This window comes from Bufo bufo, chromosome 4, assembly GCF_905171765.1.
Source record: "Bufo bufo chromosome 4, aBufBuf1.1, whole genome shotgun sequence".
Taxonomy (NCBI): domain Eukaryota; kingdom Metazoa; phylum Chordata; class Amphibia; order Anura; family Bufonidae; genus Bufo; species Bufo bufo.
The window spans coordinates 241,205,505-241,230,956 of record NC_053392.1 but is presented as its reverse complement, the minus strand read 5'-3'; the positions used below and the strand labels follow the sequence as shown (position 1 = coordinate 241,230,956).

The 25,452-nt window shown below is 39.5% G+C and overlaps 1 protein-coding gene across 9 annotated transcripts in view; it reads right to left on the bottom strand.

Moving 5' to 3' along the window:
* Nucleotides 1–1,715: 1,715 nt before the first annotated feature.
* TNK2 (tyrosine kinase non receptor 2) overlaps nt 1,716–25,452 on the bottom strand; it is a 243,409-nt gene continuing 219,672 nt past the window's right edge. For 7 of the 9 annotated variants that reach the window (XM_040428413.1, XM_040428412.1, XM_040428414.1 and 4 more), the window contains 5 exons: nt 22,380–22,499; nt 11,192–12,627; nt 8,908–9,003; nt 4,006–4,133; nt 1,716–2,076 (listed from right to left, as the gene is read on the bottom strand). In XM_040428413.1, coding sequence (XP_040284347.1) covers nt 2,070–2,076; nt 4,006–4,133; nt 8,908–9,003; nt 11,192–12,627; nt 22,380–22,499 — 1,787 coding nt within the window. In that variant the 3' untranslated portion in view covers nt 1,716–2,069. The remainder of the gene's footprint in view (nt 2,077–4,005; nt 4,134–8,907; nt 9,004–11,191; nt 12,628–22,379; nt 22,500–25,452) is intronic. The other 2 variants (XM_040428409.1, XM_040428410.1) reach the window with 2 other exon arrangements.

The window sequence follows — 25,452 nt, the reverse complement described above, 5'->3', positions numbered from 1 at the left end:
AATATCACTGGCTTTCGAGTTTTGGTTTTGTAGTTTCTGTTATCAAGTTTTTTCAAACTCCTATGCATGGTTCTTTTGGCCCCTTTAGGCTACCCTTCGATAAGCAGTTCCGGCATAACTCTGCTGCTTCTAGGTAGGGGGGGGGAGTATAGGCTTAGGTAGGGGACCCTCTCATCATGAGCCGATCCGAGCACAAGTGGTAGGCAATTAAGAGTGCCATGTTTGTGTGAGGGGAGGCGGGGCTTTAATTATTTAAACCTGGCTCTCCTGCCCCCACTTGTCGGTTCGAATGCTTTCGACCCACCCAGAAGCCCTCCCTTCTTCTCAGGACTCATCATTGGTGTGGCCCCCTTTAGGCTACCCTTCGATAAGCAGTTCCAGCATAACTCTGCTGCTTCTAGGTAGGGGGGGGGGGGAGTATAGGCTTAGGTAGGGGACCCTCTCATCATGAGCCGATCCGAGCACAAATGCTATTTACTGAAGTGGCAAAAAACCCTTTAAGTTTCACATATTCACCTGTACTACTGATTTATGCAAAATTATCATAAAAGTAGTTTATGTTTTACTCCCCGCCTTCTCAGAGACGTAACTTTGTTATTTTCCCATTTGCATACCATATGAGGGCTTGTCTTTTGCGGTACAAGTTGTACTTTGTAATGGTGCCATTTCATATTGCATACAATTCAGTAGGAAGCTGGAAAAAAATTCCATATGGGGTGGAATTGGAAAAAAATTCCACAACTCTGCCATAGTTTAATGGGTTTGCTTTTTAAAGAGTTCCCTATGCAGTAAAACTGACCTGTTACCTTCATTGTGAAGGTTAGTGCAATTACAGTGATACCAAATTTATATAGTTTTTCTAATGTTCTAATACTTAAAATAAAAGCTTTGAAAATTTTTTATTTTTTCTGTGCGTCGTCATATTTTGATCGCTATATTTTAATATCTACATCTATGGAGCTGTGCGAGGGCTCAATGTCTGCAGGGTGATCTGAGGTTTTTATTGATACCTTGTTGGGGTGTGCATGACTTTTGATCACTTTTTATAAAAATGTTTTGGGAGGTGATGCAACCAAAAAAATATTGAATTATCCATTTTCAGATTTTTTTTTTTCTGTTACGGTGTTCACCGCACAGGATAAATATATTTATATTGTAATGGTTTTGGTATTTTGGGACACAGAGACGCTAGTGATATTTACTTTTTAATCATTTATTTTAAAATGGGGAAAGGGGGATGATTTAAATTTTTATATTTTTTAGTTCTTTCTTATATATATATTTTTAGAAAACTTTTCAACATTTTTTATACATTTATTTTTAGGGACTAACATTGTCTGATCACTTATGTCATAGACTTCCATGGCCTAACACTGCAGTCTATGGGAGAATCAGTCTGGTCCTATTAAGCCCTGCCACAAGGAACTTCACTATAGTAGGCCTTGGAGGCTTCAGTAGGCGTTAGGCTGCCATAGCAATGTAATGGCTCCCTCAATCTTGACGTGGGGAAGCGGTTCGATACCCCAGAGAGCAGTGCTCTTAGAAAAAATTATTGACTATGGCATCTGAGGGGTTAAAAGTCCTTAATCTGAGTCATCACCAATCACGGACTCTGCCACTAATTGTCTACTGTGTAAGACAACAGGCAACCGACTGTATTCTGAGGAAAAAACTCAAATATCCCACAATTAAGTACTTCCACAATGTCCGGGTTTCTTCAAATAAATTTTATATCTTACATTTTTATATATATATACTCATATATATATTTATTTATATATATGTATATATTAAAATTACACATCTTTTTTTTATAAAACATTTGTTTCAAATAAACAACAAGGGGAAGAAAACACATTAAAAGAGAAAATGCAACATTAACACATGTCCATGTAGCAGAACACTGGGTTGGTTTAACAGCTGACCCTTCAGGGTAGAGGAACCGCACTTATGGGTAGGTTCTGAGATAAGAGGTACACCATAATGCTCCCTTCCATCAACCAATGTCTTGAGCAAATCAGTCCAGGTAGATTAAAGTTGTGCATTTCAGTCACCACAGAGGTGTTGTGTCACCGCCTGTAAAATTAAATAAAAGAGGAAGAAAACATTATATCTGATGTAGAAAACTTTCAAAATATAAAATTGAGCACAAAACACTTTGGAAACATATCATATGGTAAAATATTGTTGGTGACATGCATCATGATTATGAGTTTTTTATACACACACAACATGGACATGGCAGTGGTCAACCAATGATCATTTACATTGTCTCCTGGGGGCTGCTACCCAAACAATATTAGCATACCCTTCTTATTATCAATACAGTGTGTCCCTTCACAGTCTGAGCCCAGCCATACTGTACACATAAACGATATGTCAGCCAAGTGCTCGATCGGCCAACAGTTATCATTCTACCATTATCACTTCTGGCAGCAGCTTATCTGCCTAAGAACAAAAGAAACTTGTGGTTGGACTATAACTGCCCAGCCAAGATCCTTATCTCCCTGACATGTGCCATAAAAGAGGGGGGAGAGTCAGGAGGCCCACATACACGTTAGATGGGTTCAGCCAACATATTCTTATAACATGTATGGTCTTCTATACGCTGGCAACATTGTCCATGTTGGAGTGTGTTTCCGATGATATAAATAGGCATAAGCCAGAATACACAATAGATCCCATGCAGTTTCCAAAAAAAACTCTGTATGGTTTGTTTCTTGATCTCAAGCACAAGAGAATATTCAGACGGACAAAAATAACTAATTTTACTGTATTAAACATATTCCAGTTTTACTGAAGGTTTAAACGTTATGGCCACCTGTGTATAAGAAGGATATAGCTGAACTAGAGCAGGTACTCAGAAGGACGACCAAGGTAATTAAGGAAATGAGTGGATTTCAGTACCACAACAGTTGCAAAAGAGGGCATCCAAGGTAATTTTGGGAATAGGTAGACTCCAGTACCAAGATAAGATAACAAACCTTGGTTTATTTAGTTCAGGAAAAAAGACTGCACAGGGGAGGTCTAAGTACAATATACAAATATATAGGAATGGACAGTACAGAGATCTTACTGATCTTTTTACACCTAAACCTGTAACCATGACAAGAACTCCCTGCCAGAGGATGTTGTGATGGTTGACTCATTGAATAAGTTCATGAAGAGCCTGAATGCCTCTCTTGAATACAAAAATATTGCAGGTTATGGGTACTACATTTTTGGCAATGGGACATTGATCCAGGGATTTTTCTCTGACTGCCAAATTAGAGTTGAAAAGGAATTTTCTCCCTTAATATGGGGCAACTGGCATCTGCCTCGTAGGGTTTGTTTTGCCTTTTTCTGGATCAACACTGTAGGATTATATATTGGCCTTGATGGACCCGTGTCTTTCCCAACAATGCCAGCCATGTGACGGTTTGCCTTCTACAGACTTCAGGTGTCACTAAAAGGCCCTTTACATAGGCCTGAGAATCTCCTTAATAGCAATGCTCGTTAGCAATTATCTAGCGGTGTAAATGTACTGTCGATTACTCGATGAACGAGCGAAATGCTTATTCATCAGGTAATTCTGTTGTTTGTGCAGACAAAAAAAATATTGTTACAAAATGCACCAAAATTTGACATGCTTTTCTGGAAATGGTCGCAATACTATTTCATGAAATTGCTATTAGAATATGTAGTTTATCCAAGAACCTGTGCCCCATTTTTTCAGTAGGCTAGTCCTATGTTCAACAGGAGTGCCTTATTCAAGCTGTAGCTGATTTTATGCTGACATACAGTATAACTACTTCTTTACCGAGGACAGTGCAGCACTAAAGTGTGGGGACTTTTATGCCACTGTAGCTGGCAAGTACAAATGCAAGAACTGGGGAGTAGAAAATGCTTTAGTTTGAGAAATGCACCCAGTTAAGGCGACAGGCCATAACCTGGCAGATTGATCATCACTGGAGCAGTGGACAGAATCAAGCTGATATAAATCTAAAGATAGTATAATTCCCTTACTTTTGTTGTAAGCCGCTGTATGAATCCAGGAGGTGGGAGCTTGCAGTTTCCAGATTCCAGTCAAATGTCTCTAAGACTTTGTGGCACTCCACTCGGGTCTTCAGTCCGAGACAGAAAAGCTGCTCAACCTACAATGCAAGATAATTTTATGAGCACCATCCGCAATGTTTTAATACAATAGATCACTGTTCATTATGCTGATAAAGATAATAAAATAATAATATGTCCTGAGAAGGAGACTTTCTCTTGTCTTTAGTACATTCATGGGTGATTAATTAAAGGCCATTGGTGCAGCAGTGAGTCCTGGGTTTAAATCTGACCAGGACAACATCTGCATTGATTCTGTATGTTCTCATTGTGCTTGCCTTGGTTAACTTCAGGTTCCATTTACAAAAGAATATATACTGATAGGTCAGTTGGGTTCCCCTAGTATTTGCTCTAATGGGTCTGACACAGGGAAATTTTACTGTCAACCCAACTGGGGAGAAAGATCTGACATAAGTCATGTTGGCGCCATATAAAGTAGAGTTAACTAAAATATCATTGAAAAAGAAGTCATCAGTGCTTGAAGTTACAGCCTGCTGCACCCATCTACTGGCATTGTAAGTTGGATTTGCGTACATTGAAATCAGCATCTGTAACCACACATCAGACATGTACCTGCACATACATATGCACATGATTCACAGTAATGATGTGGACTAGGTGGTATATGCCATGTTAACCTCTTCTACCCTGGGCCAGTTTTCGCCCTCCTGCCCAGGCCATTTTTTTAAAATCTGACATGTGTCAATTTATGTGGTAATAACTTTGGAACGCTTTTACTTATCCAAGCCATTCTGAGATTGTTTTCTCGTGACACATTGTACTTCATGACAGTCATAAATTTGAGTCAATATAGTTCATCTTTTTCATAAAAAAATCCCAAATTTACCAAAAACTTTGAAAAATTCAAAATTAAAAAATTCCAATTTCTCTGCTTTTAAAATAGAAAGTGATACCTCATAAAATATTTATTACTTAACATTCCTCATATGTCTACTTTATGTTTGCATCATTTTGGAAATGTCATTTTATTTTTTTAGGACGTTAGAAGGCTTAGAATTTTAGAAGCAATTCTAAAAAAATGTAAGAAAATTTCCAAAACCCACTTTTTAAGGACCAGTTCAGGTCTGAAGCCACTTTGTGGGGCTTACATAAAAGAAACCCCCATATATAACCCCATTGTAGAAACTACACCCCTCAAGTTACTCAAAACGGATTTTACAAACTTTGTTAACCCTTTAGGTGTTCCACAAGAATTAAAGGAAAATAGAGATGACATTTCTAAATTTCACTTTTTTGGCAGATTTTCTATTTTAATAAATTTTTTAGTTTAACACATCGAGGGTTAACAGCCAAACAAAACTCAACATTTATTACCCTGATTCTGAGGTTTACAGAAACACCCCACATGTGGTTGTAAACTGATGTAAGGGCGCACGGCAAGGGGTAGAAGGAAAGGAATGCCATACGGTTTTTGGAAGGCAGGTTTTTTTGACACCATGTCACATTTGAAGCCCCCCTGATGCACCCCTAGAGTAGAAACTCCCAAAAAGTTACCCCATTTTAGAAACTACGGGATAGGGTGGCAGTATTGTTGGTACTAGTTTAGAGTACATATGATTTTTGGTTGCTCTATATTACACTTTTTGTGAGGCAAGCTAACAAGAAATAGCTGTTTTGGCACGTTTTTATTTTTTGTTATTTACAACATTCATCTGACAGGTTAGATCATGTGATATTTTTATAGAGCAAGTTATTACGGACGCTGCGATACCTAATATGTATCAATTTCTTTATTTATGTAAGTTTTACACAATGATTTCATTTTTGAAGCAAAAAAAATCATGTTTTAGTGTTTCCATAGTCTGAGAGCCATAATTTTTTCACTTTTTGGGCGATTACCTAGGGTAAGGTGTGATTTTTGCGGGATGAGATGACGGTTTTATTGGCACTATTTTGGGGTGTGTGTGACTTTTTGATCGCTTGCTATTACACTTTTTGTGATGTAAGGTGACAAAAAATAGCTTTTTTTACACCGTTTTTATGTGATATTTTTAAAGAGCAGGTTGCTACGGACACGGCGATATCTAACATATGTACTTTTTTTTTTTTTGAAGCAAAAAAATCATATTAAAAAAAAAGTATAAATATTAGGCATCGCCGCGTCCGTAAGAACCTCCTGTATAAAAATATCACATGAACTAATCCCTCAGGTATTGTCGCATCCATAACAACCTGCTCTATAAAAATACCACATGATCTAACCTAAAACTTACATAAATAAAAAAAAAGTATACATATTAGGTATCGCAGCGTCCGTGACAACCTGGTCTATAAAAATATCACATGATCTAACCTGTCAGATGAACATTGTAAATAACAAAAAATAAAAACGGTGCCAGAACAGCTATTTTTTGTTACCTTGGCTCACAAAAATTGTAATATAGAACAACCAAAAATCATATGTACCCTAAAATAGTACCAACAAAACTGCCACCTTATCCTGTAGTTTCCAAAACGGGGTCTTTTTTTGGAGTTTACTCTAGGGGTGCATCTGGGGGTCTTCAAATGTGACATGGCAGCTTAAAATTATCCCAGTGAAATCTGCCTTCCAAAAACCATATGGCGTTCCTTTTCTTCTGTGCCCTGCTGTGTGCCCGTACATCAGTTTACAACTACATATGGGGTGTTTCTGAAAACTACAGGATCAGGGCAATAAATATTGAGTTTTGTTTTGCTGTTAACCCTTGCTTTGTTAGTGGAAAAAAAATTATTAAAGTGGAAAATCTGCCAAAAAAGTTAAATTCTGAAATTTTATCTCCATTTTCCATAAATTCTTGTGGAACACCTAAAGGGTTAACAAAGTTTATAAAATCAGTTTTAAATAACTTGAGTAGTTTCTAAAAGGGGGTCATTTTTGGGTGGTTTCTATTATGTAAGCCTCACAAAGTGACTTCAGACCTGAACTGGTCCTTAAAAAGTGGGTTTTGGAAATATTCTGAAAAATGTCAAGATTTTCTTCTAAACTTCTAAGCCTTCTAACGTCCCCAAAAAATAAAATGGCATTCACAAAATGATCCAAACATGACGTAGACATATTGGGAATGTAAAGTAATAACTATTTTTGGAGTTATTACTATCTATTATAAAAGTAGAGAAATTGACATTTGGAAATTTGCTAATTTTGGTAAATAAATTTTTTTTATAAATAAAAATGAAATTTTTTGACTCAATTTTACCACTGTCATGAAGTATAATATGTGACGAGAAAACAATCTCAGAATGGCCTGGATAAGTAAAAGCGTTTTAAAGTTATTACCACATAAACTGACACATGTCAGATTTGATAAAAATGGACTGGTCCTTAAGGTGAAAAATGGCAGGGTCCTTGGGTTAAAAGAAAGAACTTGACATATTTAAGTTTTCAAACTGGCAACTAGAGCAGACACAAGAGGCTGATGCTCCCTGTCTTCTGAAGCTCATGTGTCAGCTTTTTCATATAGTTTAGAACTCACTGAGCACAGTCAGTATCCTTTCATGTTTTAAGTTTCATAAAGGGAATACTATCATAAAGAGCAAAATTAAAATCTTCCTTTTGTAATTAAAGTGGTTCATTTAATTCAACAAAAATAATTATCTCACCCTCTTGTGTATAATGAGAACATATACCGGTTTATGTACTCTGCTCACCCACATTGTCAAAAAACAAAGCCCCCCCCCCCATCGTTTGTGTACCCTGGCCTTATGGTGCAGTTACACGCCAATCCCCCACTGAGCGAGCAAAACACTTGTTTAACAGGTGATCCTGTCGTTTGTGCAGGCACCACCAATCATGACTTCTGGGCAGCAGATCATGCTGTCTACACAGCGATCTGCTGCCCAGAAACCATGATATGAGGACGAGGGTTCTCAATAGTGATCGCTTGTTCTCATGTAGTGAAGGAGATTGTTGCATCGTTCACTGAACGAGCAACCGACTGTCGGGAAGGAATGCTTGTCAGCCTGTGTAAATCCAGCTGTAGCTGGTACATGGGATCTGTAAATACACTTACAGGAATTTCTTTTGAAAAAATTTGAGTGGCTTTGGGGTAACTATAGTATTTTCTGTATGACATGGCAGCATTACTACATATGTCCACTATAAAGTGAATGGGAATGCTTTAAAGTCAATGAGAGTAGCTCTGCAGTTATTAGCACTGCCCACTACCAAATGGACGTAGTTGTGACCCCTGCTAATCTGACACTGGCTGCCTATCCTGTGGATAGGCCATCAATATAAAAATCCCCAAAAACCCTTTTAAGCACGTTTAATGACAGGGAGCTGAACATGCATGCGTCATCACTTCTAAAGGATCAAGCTGAAAAATGGCTGATTTGCACTGCTCCATGGCTAGGATCACACATGCAGCTAAAACCAAGAGTGGATTCAAAGAGGAGGAAATGTATAAAGGAAAGACTGATACTTCTATTTTGCATCCACTAATGTGTTTTCCTCAAAATCCTTGAGAGATGTGGTTAATATGTATTATAAGGCCTCATGCACACGACCGTTGTTTTGGTCCGCATCCGTGCCGCAGTTTTGACGGCTTGGATGTGGACCCATTCACTTCAATTGGGCCGCAAAAGATGCGGACAGCACTCCGTGTGTTGTCCGCAAAAAAAATATAACATGTCCTATTCTTGTCCGCGCTTTGTGGACAAGAATAGGCAGTTATATTAAAGTTCTGCAAATTGTGGAACGCACACGGATGCCATCCGTGTTTTGAGGATCCGCGGTTTGTGGACCGCAAAACACACAACGGCCGTGTGCATGAGGCCTAATACTGTTTCTTACTGTCTCAAGGTTTTGGGTAATACCTTTAGATACTGAATAGCTTTCTGCACATTCCAGCCATGGTTCTGCAGAGCTGTCTGGCATTCTTCTGTGGTCACTCCATGAACCATGTCCTGAACCTGGGAAAGGGAAAAAAATCTGGTTACATCAAGAGAAGAAACAATCACAGAACTTATATCTCAGAGTAACTACTTCGATTCCTTGAAACTTGTCATAGCTAATGCTGGGTTCATGATTGTGTTTTTTTGCCGTGCAACTGATCTAAACTGATCATCAATCTGCATCATTTTTGCTAATTTTCTTCTTGACTTCTTACAAAGACTCAACAGAAATTTTCCTTACTAAATTGTCAAATGATCTCCTGATAGCTAAATGCATCTCTCTGCAGCATTTCACACTGGAGACCATCAAATCCTATTCAGGATGCTTCACTCCTCTCTTTTGGTACTCTTTCTACCTCTCTGACCACCCTCTTCTCCCTTACTGTTGGGGTTCATTCCTAGGTTCTCTCCCATTTTGCCTCTCCAAAGCACAGAATGGAGAAATTATTAGCAAATTTGGCTTTCAGTACCATCTCTATGCTAATGATACACCTGTTCCCATGACAACACCTGTGGACTACTACAAAACACCAGTGACTGCTGCTTACAAAAACTGTACTTGTTTTTATCGCCATCTACTAGGATACCTAAACCTGATATTTCCATTTCAGCATGTCATACTACCATAACTCCTAGACAGCACATCTTGGGGTTATATTTAACGCAGATCTTTCCTTCACCACTACATTCCATCACTTGCACATTCTTTCCACCTGCACCTCAAAAATATCTGCAGAATTCATCCTTTTCTTACTGTAGAAATGTCTAAAACAGCCGTTGTCATCTTGATAACCGCCTGTAACTCATTACTAATGGGTCTTTCCATGAGTAAACTCTCCCCACTCCAATTTATCCTGAATGCAGCAGCCAGACTCCTCTTTCTGTCCATCCACTATAGCGATGCCTCTACCCTATGCCAGTCACTTGCTGCCCGTCACTATAGAATACAATTTAAGGGTCCATTCACATGTCCGGAAGTGTTTTGCGTCCACAAATTGCGTATCCGCAAAACACGGACACCAGCCATGTGCGTTCCACACATGCTCGGCACTTATAGGAATGCCTTTTCTTGTCCGTGGCTGCGGACAAGAATAGGACATGTTCTATTTTTTTTGCGGAACAGAAGTGCGGATGCGGACAGTACACAGTGTGCTGTCCGCATCTTTTGCGGCCCCATTGAAAATGAATGGGTCCACACCCATTCCGCAAAATTGTGGAATGGATGCGGACCCATAATGCGAACATGTGAATGGACCTTAAACGTAATGCTTAAGCCCACAAAGCTCTCCACAGTGCTCCACCACCTTATATCACCCTACCTGTGCTCTCTATTCTGCCAATGACCTAAGGCCGGCTATACACATAAGATGGCTAGCACTCTCGACCTCCTTATAAACATGCCAGCTCGACTTGAACGACCATGCATATGTTCTCTATAGGAAGAGGGGGGGTTGGTGCTCTGCTAGATTCCTCTGATAGTGGCTTACTTCCCCCAAAAACAATAGGATTAGGCATTTGAAACCAATATCTTCCCCAACATCCGCCATCAAGGGACAGTCAGGAGGCCCCCACGGTGTAATCTCCCAAAATAACTTTATCTGTGTTCTTTTGTCAATGCAGCCCATTGTGAAGGTTTTGGGAAGTGGATGGATGGACATCTAGGAACAAGGGTGGCTGAAACCAGGGCAAACTCCTGTCCAGCACAAAGGTAAGTCTGGCAAATTCAAGTGGGAGTGTTCTTCACCACTCCAATGTTGTCCGTGCTGACTGGACAGTGTCAGAGCTATAAAGAAAACTCTCACTTGACAAATGACTGCAGGTTGCAAACCATTGTCTCAATAATATATAGGGAGCCAAATTTAGCGGTCCTGATAGCCCAAGAACAGGGACACACACAAAAAACATTATGACTCTGGTTTTCACTAATAACAAGTGTGCTTTGTTGGGAGTGGGTGCGTCATATTCTTTAACATTTAAATATAAGTTTATTACAATAGTTTTCTGCTTATAAAAAAAAAAACAGCAAGTGCATGTAATTTTCTGGAGTTCACAAGTTTGGCATTTAGACAACAGAATCCTGCTTATTGTAGGACTGGTACCAGTGTCTTTGTGTAATTCTACCAGAGTAGTTTTTTTTTTACTCAGTCACCCTTATATACAATACTTTGCCCACCTACATATTATTAGGTTGTTAAAGAACACTCACCAGTCTGATTTTTTCTGAGGGCCTGAAATTGTCTGGGCCATCGTAAACAATTTTTTGAAAACTACAAGACGTCTTCACAGTACTCTTGGATGAACAGTTGCTGTTGTTAGATGAAAAGTTTGCTTTCCCATCCATCTGCTGCATCATTGGCCTAATAGTAGCTGTAGTGATGCTTTTGTTCACTGAAGTCTCCTCTGGACTCCGAGCTTCTTTGAAAAATTTCTCATATTTGTCCAAGTATGATGGTCTCTCAGGAAGAAGGTAGTAATGAGTATTGCTAACCTTCTTACCATCTCTTACAATAGGCAAGATGCAAGGACCTTTGGAAATATCTTTACCCTGCGCTTGTATAACCTTTGGAGTGGCATACTTAGGGTCAGATGCAAAGCTTTGAGTGGTGGGCATAGGTTTTCCCGGAGAAGTAGAAAGTCCAACACACATGGGAGAACAAAGGTTGGATCTCTGCTGTGGTGAGCCCACATGAAGAGACATAGGGCTAGGAGTTCTAGATGTGGGCTGAGACAATGGGTCCCGTGGCGGCAATAAAGGAGCACGTCCCACATCCTCTGCCCCAAAAGCTGGAGACAGCTCTCCTGACCAACGTTCATGCTCATTGCGTCTAACTGGTCTGGGGGGGATGGGAATGCGTGGTGGTATTTGTGGTTTGTCCTCTGACAGAGTCACGTTAATACTTGCAACAGAGGAGCTTGGGCTAGGAGTTGATGCAAGTGAGGAAGAAAGAGGAACATTGAGCTTTTTCATGCATTCCTGCTGCAGCTCCTCAAAGAGTTCAGAAGTTTGAGAAAAGTTAGGCTGTTTTATATCCTTTGGAGACAAAAATAGATTGTCCTCTACATTGATCCTAACTTGGCCTCTCTCATTTTCCTGTACATAACCATAGTTGGTTTCTCCTTTGTCTCTGGCCTTCTGAAGTAGGTTTATTGTTACTTTTTCTCTGTTTGCCAGAACATCAGGACTATTTATAGTGTATACTTCAAAATCATCTTCATCTTGTGCCACCTCATCATAAGCTGGAGGAGCTGGAAGAGGTTTTGTATCCCAGTTTACCACAGGTGTTGGATGAAGAGGACGGGGAAGTGAACGAGAGGGACTCTGGGGAGGAGTTTTATCGAGCAACGAGAAGGCATCCATAGCCAATTTAGCTAAAGAAGGAGCAGTCTTTTCAGCTACAGGAAAAACAAAGCCTGGACTTAATGGGCTTGTATCTTCTCCAAAGTCAATCAAGGCCACATCTCCTGAAGAAAAGCTAGAACTTTTAATTCCAAAAAGATGCCGGTCAGTCACTTTGGTGCCAGCCACCCTTGCAGAAGGTTTAACCAATTTAAGTCCTTTGGTTGTGGTTTTCTTCAGGGAGAGCTTCTTGATTCCAGATGATAGAGAGTCGTCCTCACCGTTAACAGAATTATAAGTTGGTTCTATGATGATAAATAAACGAATAAGAAATTTATTTCCAGGAGACTTGGATATGGACATGGATATTTGGACACACACAAGTAATTATTTGACTCAGGTGCAACATCACCGATACTAAATATATCCAGCATTTCTTAACCAGTTTATTCTATTTCATTTTCCACGCCTATTCAAGTGAAAATAGGATATTTTGGGCAAAAGCATTTATTTGTCAACTCCAATGGTCACTAGAACTGAAGCCCCATTGCTCAATCTTCCACTGTTGCATGACTAATGCAAGGAGAAGTTTGAATGGAGGGTCTAGCATGTTTGCTGTAGCTCCATTCAGACTCTATGAGAAGAATGGAGAAGGCTGAGTGCAGAGCAGCAGACCATCATGATCTAACATTTATCATATCCAATGTGTAGGTAATAAAATGTTTTTGGATGGAATACCTCTTTTAGAGTTTTCACTTAAAGGGGTTTACCAGCAATAATAATTTTCTATCAAGTACATGCAGCATGTTACCTTAAACAAAAGATTCATACTTACCTGCCCCACACTGCTCCAGTCCTCCCCGCTGCATCCACTGTCTCCATTTTCTCGTCCCGACACTGTTTACATCCAGCAGGCTATGGGCATGGTCACATGCACCACTACAGCCAATGACTGGCTTTAGTGATGATGTGCTGCTTGTGGCCACATCACTGCTGAAGCCAGTAATTGGAGACAAGATGGAGATAGCAGAGGTAGCACAGGATACCATAGCGGCAACAAGCAAGTAAGTATGAATCTTCTGTTTCAGAGGAACTCTGCATGGACTTGATAAAAAAAAATATTATTACCAGAAATCCCCTTTAAATGCCCCATATACCACAGCTGTACTCAAGAACTGTGGTGCTACTATACAGAATAAGTTTAACCCCTTCCAGCAAAAGCTAGTTAGGACCAAATGCCGAAACCACATTTTCCAAATCTGACATGTGTCATTTTATGACTCTGGAATGTTTTTACTTATCCAAGTGATTCTGAGAGTTTTTTTGTGACACTTCGTACTTCATGTTAGTGGGGAATTTGGGTCGATATGTTTTACCCTTATGAATGAACAAATCCCAAATTTACAGAAAATATGAAAACATTAACAATTTTGTATATTAGAATTTCTCTGCTTTTAAGACAAATAGTGATTCCTTGCAAAATACTTATTAACATTCCCCATCTGTCTAATTCATGTTGGCATCATTTTGTAAATGTAATTTCTTTTTTTAGGAAGTTAGAAGGCTTAGAATTTTGGAAGCAATTTTTAAAGTCTTCAAGAAAAGTTTAAAAACTTAGTTCTAAAGTCACTTTAAAGTGTTTTTGTAGTAGAAACCACCCTTAAATGACCCCATTTTAGAAACTACACCCCTCAAATTATTCAAAACTGATTTTTGAAACTTTTTTTTAACCCTTTAGGTGTTCATAATGAATTAAAGCAAAATGGATATTAAATTTAAAAAATAATTTTTTGTGCATATTTTCCATTTTAATAAATTTTACCTTGTAATACAGCAAGGGTTAACAGCAAAACAAATCCCCAAAAATGTATCCCATTTTGAAAACTACACCCCTCAAGGAAATGATCGAGGTGTGAAGTGAGTGCTTTGACCCAACAAGTGTTTCAGAGAATTTAGAAACACTTGGCTGTGAGAATGAAAAATTACATTTTAAATCCAATAAAATGTTGCATTAGCCCCAAATTAGTCATTTTCACACGGTGTAACAGGAGAAAATGCTTCTCACAATTTGTTATGCATTTTTACCTGAATACATATGTGGTTGTAAACTGCTGTTTGGGGACATGGCAGGGCTCAGAAAGGAAGAAGTGGCATCTGGATTTTCTAACATGGAATTTGCTGAATTTGTTTTAGGGGGTCATAACATTTTTATTTTTTGTTGACTGAGCTGTGTGAGGGCTTTTTTGCTGCAGGATAAGGCCTCATGCACACGACCGTTCCATTTATTTGCAATCTGCAAATTGCGGATCCGCAAAACACGGAAGCCGCCCCGTGTGCCTTCCGCAATTTGCAGAACGGAACAGACGGCCCATTGTAGAAATGCCTATTCTTGTCTAAAACGGACAAGAATAGGACGTTATATTTTTTTGGCGGGCCACGGAACAGAGCAACGGATGCGGACAGCACACGAAGTGCTGTCCGCATCTTTTGCGGCCCCACTGAAGTGAATGGGTCTGCACCCGAGCCACAAAAACTGCGGCTTGGATGCGGACCAGAACAATGGTCATGTGCATGAGGCCTAAGTTGTAGTTTTTTACATTAGTGGATCATGTAACAGTTGCACCTGTGTGAATGCAGTCTTTTTTAAATACGAAAGGGATTAATTTGTTTTATGTCATGAATAAGGACACGCGAAACGCGTTGACTGGTGTGGGGAGATGCCCTGCTATGTACCATTTTGGACTTTTTTTTCAATATTTGAAATAAAATATGTATGGCTTTATTCAAGACCCGAGTGTTTGACCCACTATTTTGTTTCTACAGTGGATTTGCTTCTCCTAAGGATCTGTGCACCAAGGACTAACAAAGGTGCTGATTGCATTTATTTCTTTGTAGGATTTTTTTTGGTACCACTTTGGGGTATAAATTACCTTTTTATTGCTTTTTATACCACTTTTTAGAAGGTGAGGTGGGCAAAAATTGCAATTCTGTAGCAGTTTTTTATCTTTATTTTTAAGGGGTTTCTCATGCGGTATATATAATACACACATTTTATTCTGTGGGTCAATATGGTTATGGTGATACCAAATTTATATTGTTTTACTACTTTTGCAGCATAAAATCACTTTTTTATTAAAAATAAATTATATTTTGCATCACCATATACTAATATCCATAACAATTTTATTTTTCAGTAAATAAAAGTGTCTGAGGGATGCAGGATGGGCGGTAGCTTTTATTGGTACCACTTTGGGATACATATGACTTTTTCATTGCTTTTTAATTAAGATGAAAAAAAAAAACGGCAATTCAGGATAAGTTATGTGATCCTTTTATAGACCAGGTCGTTGCAGACTCGACAATATCAATTATGTGTAGTTTATTTTATTTTTGAATTTTTTAATCAAATATAAATGAGGCGATATGGGAAAAGGCAAATTTTTAATTGACATTTTTATAAACTTTTTTTTTAAATATATACCATATATATATATATATATTTTTTACACTTTGTTATCAAGTCCCACTTGGATCTTGAAGATCCAGTGGGGCTGATGGCTGTACTATACTCTGCAATACTCATATTGCAGCGTATAGCACTGTCAGTTTCAGGCCTCATGCACACGGCCGTTGTTTGGGTCCCCATTCACTTTAATGGGGCCGCAAAAGATGCGGACAGCACTCCGTGTGCTGTCCACATGCGTTGCACCGTTCCGTGGCCCCGCAAAAAAAATATAGCATGTCCTATTCTTGTCCGTTTTGCGGACAAGAATAGGCATGTCTACAATGGGTCGCCCGTTCCGTAAATTGCGGAAGGCACACGGCTTCCGTTTTTTGCGGATCCGCGGTTAGCGTGCCTCCAGCAGGGCCTTTCAGGGAGGCTTTGTTACATGGCAAGCCTGGATGCCTTTGTAAGGCATCCAGTTGCTATGGTAACCATTGTGCCGCGATGGTAGCATCCCAGAGTCCTGAGGGGGAGAGAGGGAGCTCCCTCACTCTGTTAACGCCATGGCTACTCACCGTGGCATCTAAGGGGTTAAAAGATCTCGGTCGTCGCAGCAGGGTGTCAGCTGTATGTTACAGCTGACACCCGCTGCTGATGGCTGCCATCAAAATTCTTGGACATGCGGGAACTGCAGCATTAAGGGGGCGCAGGTGGCGGACGGTGGAGTCAGAGCCAAACCTTCTTGCAGGTTCTGATCTCCATGAACAAGAGATTTACAGTATGCTCTAATTGGTTGGTCTGCACAGACTAACCAATCAGAGTGATCGCTGACAAGAGAGCACTCTGTTTGGTCCCTTGCCAGCAGCTTCCGCGTCTCCTCTGTCAGGGAGAAAGGAGACTCCGTGGATATGACACGGATAGCCTCCGGTAAGAGTTTGGGTGTAACTGTATGCCTGACTGCAGAAACTATCATGCAATCTGGACATACAGTACAGACCAAAAGTTTGGACACACCTTCTCATTCAAAGAGTTTTCTTTATTTTCATGACTATGAAAATTGTAGATTCACACTGAAGGCATCAAAACTATGAATTAACACATGTGGAATTATATACATAACAAACAAGTGTGAAACAACTGAAAATATGTCATATTCTAGGTTCTTCAAAGTAGCCACCTTTTGCTTTGATTACTGCTTTGCACACTCTTGGCATTCTCTTGATGAGCGTCAAGAGGTAGTCCCCTGAAATGGTTTTCACTTCACAGGTGTGCCCTGACAGGTTTAATAAGTGGGATTTCTTGCCTTATAAATGGGGTTGGGACCATCAGTGGCGTTGAGTAGAAGTCAGGTGGATACACAGCTGATAGTCCTACTGAATAGACTGTTAGAATTTGTATTATGGCAAGAAAAAAGTAGCTAAGTAAAGAAAAACGAGTGGCCATCATTACTTTAAGTAATGAAGGTCAGTCAGTCAGCCGAAAAATTGGTAAAACTTTGAAAGTAAGGTCTATTTGACCATGAAGGAGAGTGATGGGGTGCTGCGCCAGATGACCTGGCCTCCACAGTCACCGGACCTGAACCCAATCGAGATGGTTTGGGGTGAGCTGGACCGCAGAGTGAAGGCAAAAGGGCCAACAAGTGCTAAGCATCTCTGGGAACTCCTTCAAGACTGTTGGAAGACCATTTCAGGGGACTACCTCTTGAAGCTCATCAAGAGAATGCCAAGAGTGTGCAAAGCAGTAATCAAAGTAAAAGGTGGCTACTTTGAAGAACCTAGAATGACATATTTTCAGTTGTTTCACACTTGATTGTTATGTATATAATTCCACATGTGTTAATTCATAGTTTTGATGCCTTCATAGTCATGAAAATAAAGAAAACTCTTTGAATGAGAAGGTGTGTCCAAACTTTTGGTCTGTACTGTACACTTACACCCAGATGCGGGAAGAGGTTAATGAATTTCACAATCAGTTTATAGTCGCTAAACATTTATAAGGAAAGTGCTAAGGTCCTAGAGATAAAACAAATCTTGATAGTGGAGGCGTTGATATAATGAATCTGTTTATAGCTCATCAGTAACTGAAATGAAATTAAACATGTGTTAATGTATTCAATACCCATCTCACAATGCATAGGTGAAATACCTGGTGCTCTACTTTCTGTAATAATTCTGGTGTGGTTCCTTTGATTTCTAGTCTTCTCATTTCTGCAAAATGGCCACTAACTTCTCAGACTACTCTGGGAGGGGGGGGGTTTACAAATTCTACAGATAGCATAAACTTAGGCCTCTTCCACACAATCAGTAAACAACAGGAATGAAGGCTACAAAGAAATAAGGTATAATGTAAAGATTTGCACCGGTTCTGTATTTTTTGTCTAACTCTATACCAGCTATCGGTTGGCTTAGGCTACATGCACACAACAGTGAAAAATGGCCGTGTGACGGCCGTCTAAGTAACGGCCGTCACACGGACATTTTTAGCACTAGTGAAAGTCTATGGGGCTATTCACATGGCTGTTCTTTTAACGGTCAGTGAATAGCGTCCGTCCAAAAATAGGACATGTCCTATTTTTGGCCGTTTTCACGGCTGGACGGACCACATTGAAATCAATGGGACCGTTTTTAACGGCCGACTGACAGGAGTGCACCCATCTAACGGCCGTTAAAAATGGGTACACAGGCCATTTAGGGGTTAAAAAAAACCTCACCTCATCCACTTACTCGCGGAGCGGCAGTCTCTTCTCTTTTCATTGAGCAGGACCTGCCGAAGGACCTGCGATCTGCGTGGTGACGTAACCACGTGGAAGCGCGCAGTGACGTCATCGCGCACCTTTGGCAGGTCCCGTTCTGTGAAGAGAGAAGAGACTGCTGCAGCGCGAGAAAGTGGATAAGGTGAGTTTTATTTATTTTTTTGGGATGTGGGACTCAATGGGGGCATTATATAAACCATGGGGGACATTATAAAGCTTGGGGCCTTAAGAAAAAAAAAACACACACTATGGGGGGCATTATTAAAGCTAGGGGCGGTTAAAAAGATTGTATACACGTGGGGGGCATTTATTTAGCTGAGGGCCTACATGGGGGCATTATTAAAGCTGGGGGCAGTAAAACTACCATCCTGTGGGTGTTCTCAGAAGGGTGGGTCTATAAATAACTGCCAATCAAATTAATAATAGAAAAAAAAGGATAGCATTCAGTATTTTTGCAGACAGCATACGGCCGTCTGAATGAGCCTTTAGTCTGAGACAGAATTTTACACCAGAATTGTAGCAAAATTTTGTTGCTAAATGTCTGTTATTAGGCCACACTCTTTTCTGGCAAGCTTCACCCATTTCCCAGTAAGCCATGCCCCCTTATCAAGCAAGGTGAAGAGGATTTCTCAAGCGCTAGTTGTGCCAAAGTACACCAAAAATGGGCCAAACTGGCCTAAATTTTGGTGCAGCTTACGACAGTGTCTATCTGCACCGACACTAATAATTGTGGGCTACCGTGGTAGCGCTCTTGCGTCGACTAGAAGACGCTAGAAGAGTACGGGGGTCGTTTCAGACTACCAAAGCGCATTGTGCATACAGCAGTCTGAGAAACCATTTAAACAAAATAAATAGGGCACTTGGAATAAGAGGAAACATACTAGAAAAATGGAAAATGAGGGCACCAGATATTTTAACTATGGATTTATTGTGATACTGTCAGTTTTAATTGCATATTTACCTAGCCTAATTGCATGAAAAAGAAACAATTTTTTTCATCAAATAACTGTAGCAGTTGTATTGTACATTCTAAAATATACTTTGTCTAACAGATAAATATGCTTTACAACCACTTTAACCCCTTGCTGACAGAGCGATTTTCTGTTTTTGCGTTTTCATTTTTTACTCCCTGCCTTCTTGGAGCCATAACTTTTTTTTACTTTTCCATTCACATAGCCGTAGGAAGACTTCTATTTGCAGCACAAGTTGTACTTTCTAATGGCATCATTTAATATTGCATACAATGTAGTGAGGCACTGGGAAAAAATTCCAAATGGAGTGAAATTGGGACCTGTTACTTTCATTCTCCAGGTCAGGATGGCTGTGGCAGATATAGTTTTTTTTTACAGAAAAAAATAAAAACCTGGAAAATTTTTTTTTTCTTTTCGGCACCATATTCTGAGCCCTATAACTTTTTTTTGTAGTTATGTGTATGGAGATGTGTGAGGTGAGGGCTAATTTTTATTCAAATTTTTGGGGGTAGGTGAAGTGCCCAAAAAATGGCAAATCGTTTTGCCTTATTGGATAAATATTTTTAGATCATAATAGTAAGGGTGTTTATGTATTTTTATTTTCATTTTGGGGAAAGGGGGGTGATTAGAATTTTTATAGATGCATTAGGATTGGAGTCTATGAGGATTTTACTGTGTTCCTATGGAGCCTTGCCACAGCCTCCTATCATTGGGGAATACAGAGGCTGCCACACACGCGCTTCTGGGTTATTGCGCCTCCAGATGCCGCGGTCACGCTTGACCAGGACATCTGAGGGGTTAAAAGTCCGCAATCGCCATTATTGTTGGCTGTGGACATTAGGCCTGGGAGTCTGCTGTGTGAAACTGCAGGCACCTGGTTCCTATGGCATCCGCTCCGCTAGTACATCACATGTCGGGAAGGTATTAGACACAGTTTCTTCCCCAGTTCAAAACATAAGTAAAAATGTTCTTTTTTAAGTACTTGCATTTTTTGAATTATATTGAAAAGTCTATAAGGAAAAAACGCGGGAAAAACACAACACCCTCAGCATCCTGATTTCTTATTTATTTTTTATCTGCATAATGATCCCATAATGCCATAAACCAAAACATTTTTGGGGGGAATTTATCAAGTCTTTTACTCCAGGATTCTGTCTTCAACCCTATTTTCCGTGAGCCATAACTTTTTTATATTTCCAGTCACATAGCTGTATGAGGGCTTATTTTTTGCGGGACAAGTTGTACTTTCTAATGCCACCATTATTTATGGCATAAAATGTAGTGGGAAGCGGGAAAAAAATTCCAAATGGGGTGGAATTGGAAAAAAAAACACAAACCCGCCACCGTTTTACGGGTTTTGTTCCCACAGCGTTTTGCTTACGGCAAAACTGACCTGTGCCGTTCATTCTCTGGGTCAGTACGATTACAACGATACCCCATATGTATCTTTTTTTTTTATGTGTAAATAGTGTACAAATAAATTTTAACTTTGAGAATTTTTTTTTTTTTTTTTTAACATCACCATATTCTGACCCCCATAACTTTTTTATACTTATGTCTACTGAGCTGTTTAGGGGCTTTATTTTTTGGGGTAAGAGAAGCAATGAAAAAATGGCAAATCGGCCATTTTGACCCTTTTTTCCGTTACACCATTTGCTGTATTGGATTTTATTTTCGGTCGCGATGATACCCAGGATGTTTATATTTATTGTTATTTAGTTTTTTTTTTTTTTTTGTATTATATGGATAGGTGATTTTAACTTTTAGATATTTTTTTATTTTATATTTTTTAACTTTAAAAAAAATTTTTTGCATCATTTTAATGCTCATAAATGACCTTCTAAATGATGGTTTTTAATTTTGACCTATAAGGGATTTAAAAAAAATGACAATTTCTTAGCATTTTGCTTATTTGTTATGTTGGCCCGCCATCTGGTGGCCAAAATAAGAATTGCAGCATTAATGCTCTTCTTCACAGAGACTCAGCGCATTCAGCGCATGTACTGAAGTCCCGATTGGCCGCACGGGGCTTCAGTACTAAGCCCGGAAGCATGAGCTTCCGGGTTTTTGCGTATTCAGGTGCTGTGATCTCACTTGATTTAATTACCGCGATTGGCATTATTGCCGATTGCGGTAATTAGCCGCAGGTCTCTGCTGTTTGAAACAGCAGAGACTTGCCGGCCATGACGCTCGCTGCACAAGCGAGCAGTCATCATGCTTCCACAGTGCTACCAGCGCCGTACATGTACGGTGCTGGTAGCAAAAGGGTTAAAGGTAGCAAAACAAGGCTTTTGCAACTACTTGAGGTCATGTGTTCAATACTTTTGGATCTTTTTGTATTTTTAAACCACTCACTACAGTTTTGAAAACTAGGTGAGAAAGTAGACGTGATTAGCTATGTTAGTGATCTTCCCTCCAGATTTATGACTTGGATTTTTTCTAAGTCACAAAAAAAGTCCCAAAGCCACTCCAGTCGGGTGCTGGTGTAGAAAACTGAAGTAGCATTCCTAGACAAAAGTGTTAAGTTTAAAGATCAGTCAAATGTGACACACAACAACACCGACTCAAGGAAAACTGACATGAAATATTGCTATCACTTTCTGAAATGTGCTCACCAAAAGTTAAAGAAATAGGCATGGTTTACTGGAGAAGTATGGTCTTTCAGACAATTTATTGGTGCACATTTTGGTACAAATCTCATTTTCTGATAGTCTAAAATGACAAACTTTAGTTTCAATCTCTGAACTGAACACTGAAAAGTCAATACAATATTGCTGCTGCATTTATTATGTGTGTATAAAAGGTTAATGTGATATTAAATCACTAATTCCACTGCACACGTGTTAGGGCCACATCAGCACAGTTAATCCACAATCGTACACTCTGTACCTTGAGAGAGAGAGAGTACAATAGTACAGAGTGCGCAGGAACAAGGTGCACTGAAGAGGGAGGGAAGAAACTTACTCTTAACCAGGGTGGCAGGTTGAGGAGGGCGAGGCGGAGGCTCCCCTGAGTGAAGAAAGGCCATGAAGCATTGAAAAAAAGCAAGTCATTGATTGAGTGAGTGATTTAGATGAGGCACAATCATGACAATTAAAATCATCTCTAAAAACAGGAGGCTACGTGACACGGGATACATAGTAAAGAGAAGAACAAAACCATCAGAGAATGTTATTTATGAGCCACAGTAATAAAGTAAAAGCAAGCAGAAGTTTTGAAAGAGAAAAAGCAGAGGATATGATGTTCATTTTAGGCCCATTCACGCATGCCAGCTTGATGCTTTTTTTTTTGCATGGGTTTTCAGCCATAATTGGGTTTGCATTCAAAAAAGAGAAATATAGGGGAACATTTATTAAGACTGGCGTTTTAGACGCCATAGCTGGCGGTCGATCCACCGAAGTTATGAAGAGACGCCGGCCTCTCCATAACTTCGCCGCATCCAGTGCCAGTCTATATGTAAGACAGTTTCCGAGCTGTCTAACATTTAGACCTTTTTCTACACCTGAAACAGGCGTAGAAAATGGAAAATCAGATGGGCCTCCCAGCCCATCCCCTTCCCCGCCAAGCTCACAATTTAAGATCTGGCGTGAGGGGGGGAAAGTCACAGATAGTTAGTTGCGCTGCCATCTGGGTCTAAAATACACCTAATTTAGGTGTATTTCAGATTAATTAATGACCCCCATAATTCTTTCCTTCTTAGTTCTGTTTTTAAGTTCCAATCCTACTGTTGTCTATGAAAACACATGCAAAAATTGCAGCAAAAGGGAACCGTGTCAGCAAGCAAATGAACAAAGTAAAGAAGTACAAACATGCCAGGAAAGTACACTGAAGTACTACACACATGCATACCTGCCATTACATTCAATGTTTTTGCTCACGCATCTCAGTTTGATGCGATTTTGCCTATGTTTATAAAATAACTCCAAACCCTTCACATCGCCAGACTTATATAATACACTACTGATGAACTGCCCGACTATCTGCAGGTGTAATACAGCTATCAATCACTGATAACTCCTCCTCCCTGTACCTATAGGTATTCAAAGGACGTGACAAGAAAGCAAAGATATCAATGTATAAGTGACAGGTTTTACTGAATCTCTTCCCACAAAAATACAGTATATATCAATCAGCTTCTCCTGCTCTACAGCATGGTGCTTTCAGATTGCACTGTATTTTGTGGTGACAGGTCCTATAAGATCTAGATAGATCAACCCTCTAGTATGTATTCAGTAAGTAACAATTCTGTAAGAAATATAAGCAATACATAACACTAGAAAATTTAGCTCAAGGATGAATTAAGTTCATAACAGCATCCATTGGATGATAATCTTTCCATGAATGCTTATAGCAAAAATATTGCATAATCTTACAATCATGTATTTCATAAAGCGGTGCTCCTCAAATTGTGAGGTGCTCCAGTTGGGGAGGATTTTTTACATAAGTGATCATAGGTTCATACTTAATTTACACCTCTAGGACCCAATGGCACCATTTTATAAATCTCATTTTATTTTGTTAGGACGTTAGAAGGCTTAGAATTTTAGAAGCAATCTTTCAAAATAATTCCCAAAACCGACCAATTCAGTTCTGAAGTTACTTTGTGGGGCTTACATAATAGAATTAGAAACCACCCATAAATGATCCCATTTTAAAAATTGCACCCCTCAAATTATTTACAACTGAATTTAGAGGTGAAATGTAAACATTTTACTTTTGTTCCAGAGTTTTTCAGAAGAAGTGACCCCATTTTGGAAACCATACCCATCAAGGAATTTTTAGAGGAGTGTAGTGAATGCTTAGACTCCGCAGGCATTTCATACAATTTAGAAACACTTGTCTGTGAAAATGGAAAATTACTTTTTTTTACAATAAAATGCTGCTTTAAGTCCCAAATTTAAATTTTCACAAGGGGTAACAGGAGAAAATGCACCCCAAAATGTCTTACCCATTGTCACCTGAATACAACACCCTACATGTGCTTGAAAACTGCTGTATGGGAATCCTTTGCAAGGTCTTGAGGATTAATGGGAGGCAGACGTAGGTCCTATTTCTGATAATTCATCTGAGTATATTTTGGTCTACACTCTGTAGCTTTCATTATGTGTGGCGCAGCACAGGTCACAGTTATTCCTTCTACATCGGGCATATAAAACTCTCCATCCAATTTTCAAAATGGGTATAAGAACTGATGCTAAATGTCCTAGATTAAGAAAGTGGGGTGGGGAGGAAGGAGGGTTATATTGTGGTTGTATCATTTGTTTTGTAGTGTTTCCCTTTTTTTCTTTGTCTTGAAAGTCCAATAAAAATTTCTGATCTAAAAAAACAACAACTGCTGTCTGGGCATACTGCAGGACTCAGAAGGGAAGGAACACCTATGGGTTTTAGAGGGCAGATTTTGCAGAGATGATTTTTCAGCACCATGTTGTATTTGACGGGACCCTACAGTGGAAATTCCCAAAAAGCAACCCTATTTTGGAAACTAAACACTCAAGGAATTTTTCAAGGGATGTACTCCTACAGGTGATTTCCAGAAATAAATGTGTAATGGTGGGTGAAAAGTGAATATGTAAGGCTTCTTTCACACTAACGTTATGAGTTCCAGCAGGCTGTTTGGGCAGAGAACAGCCTGTCAGAGTTCTCTGGATCAGGCATTGCTAGATGTTATTGCAATGCCTGCTGACCCACTGACTATAATTACTATAATATTCTAATTCCTTAAAATCATGTCCAGGTTATGGCCATACTGTACATTGGTGTGTGGCACAAAACATCTGCAATCCAATACTGCATAAATTGTGGCTTTTCTTTTGCTTCATATGTAGCATGGGCCGCCAAAAAGTTATCATCTCTGCTGCATTTATTGGTGTCCAACTCAGGGGTGGAGCAAATGATGATGTTGGGTATTATATTGCCCACTGAGAAATTTGAAGCTGGTCATCCTAAAGGGGTGGGGTCCATA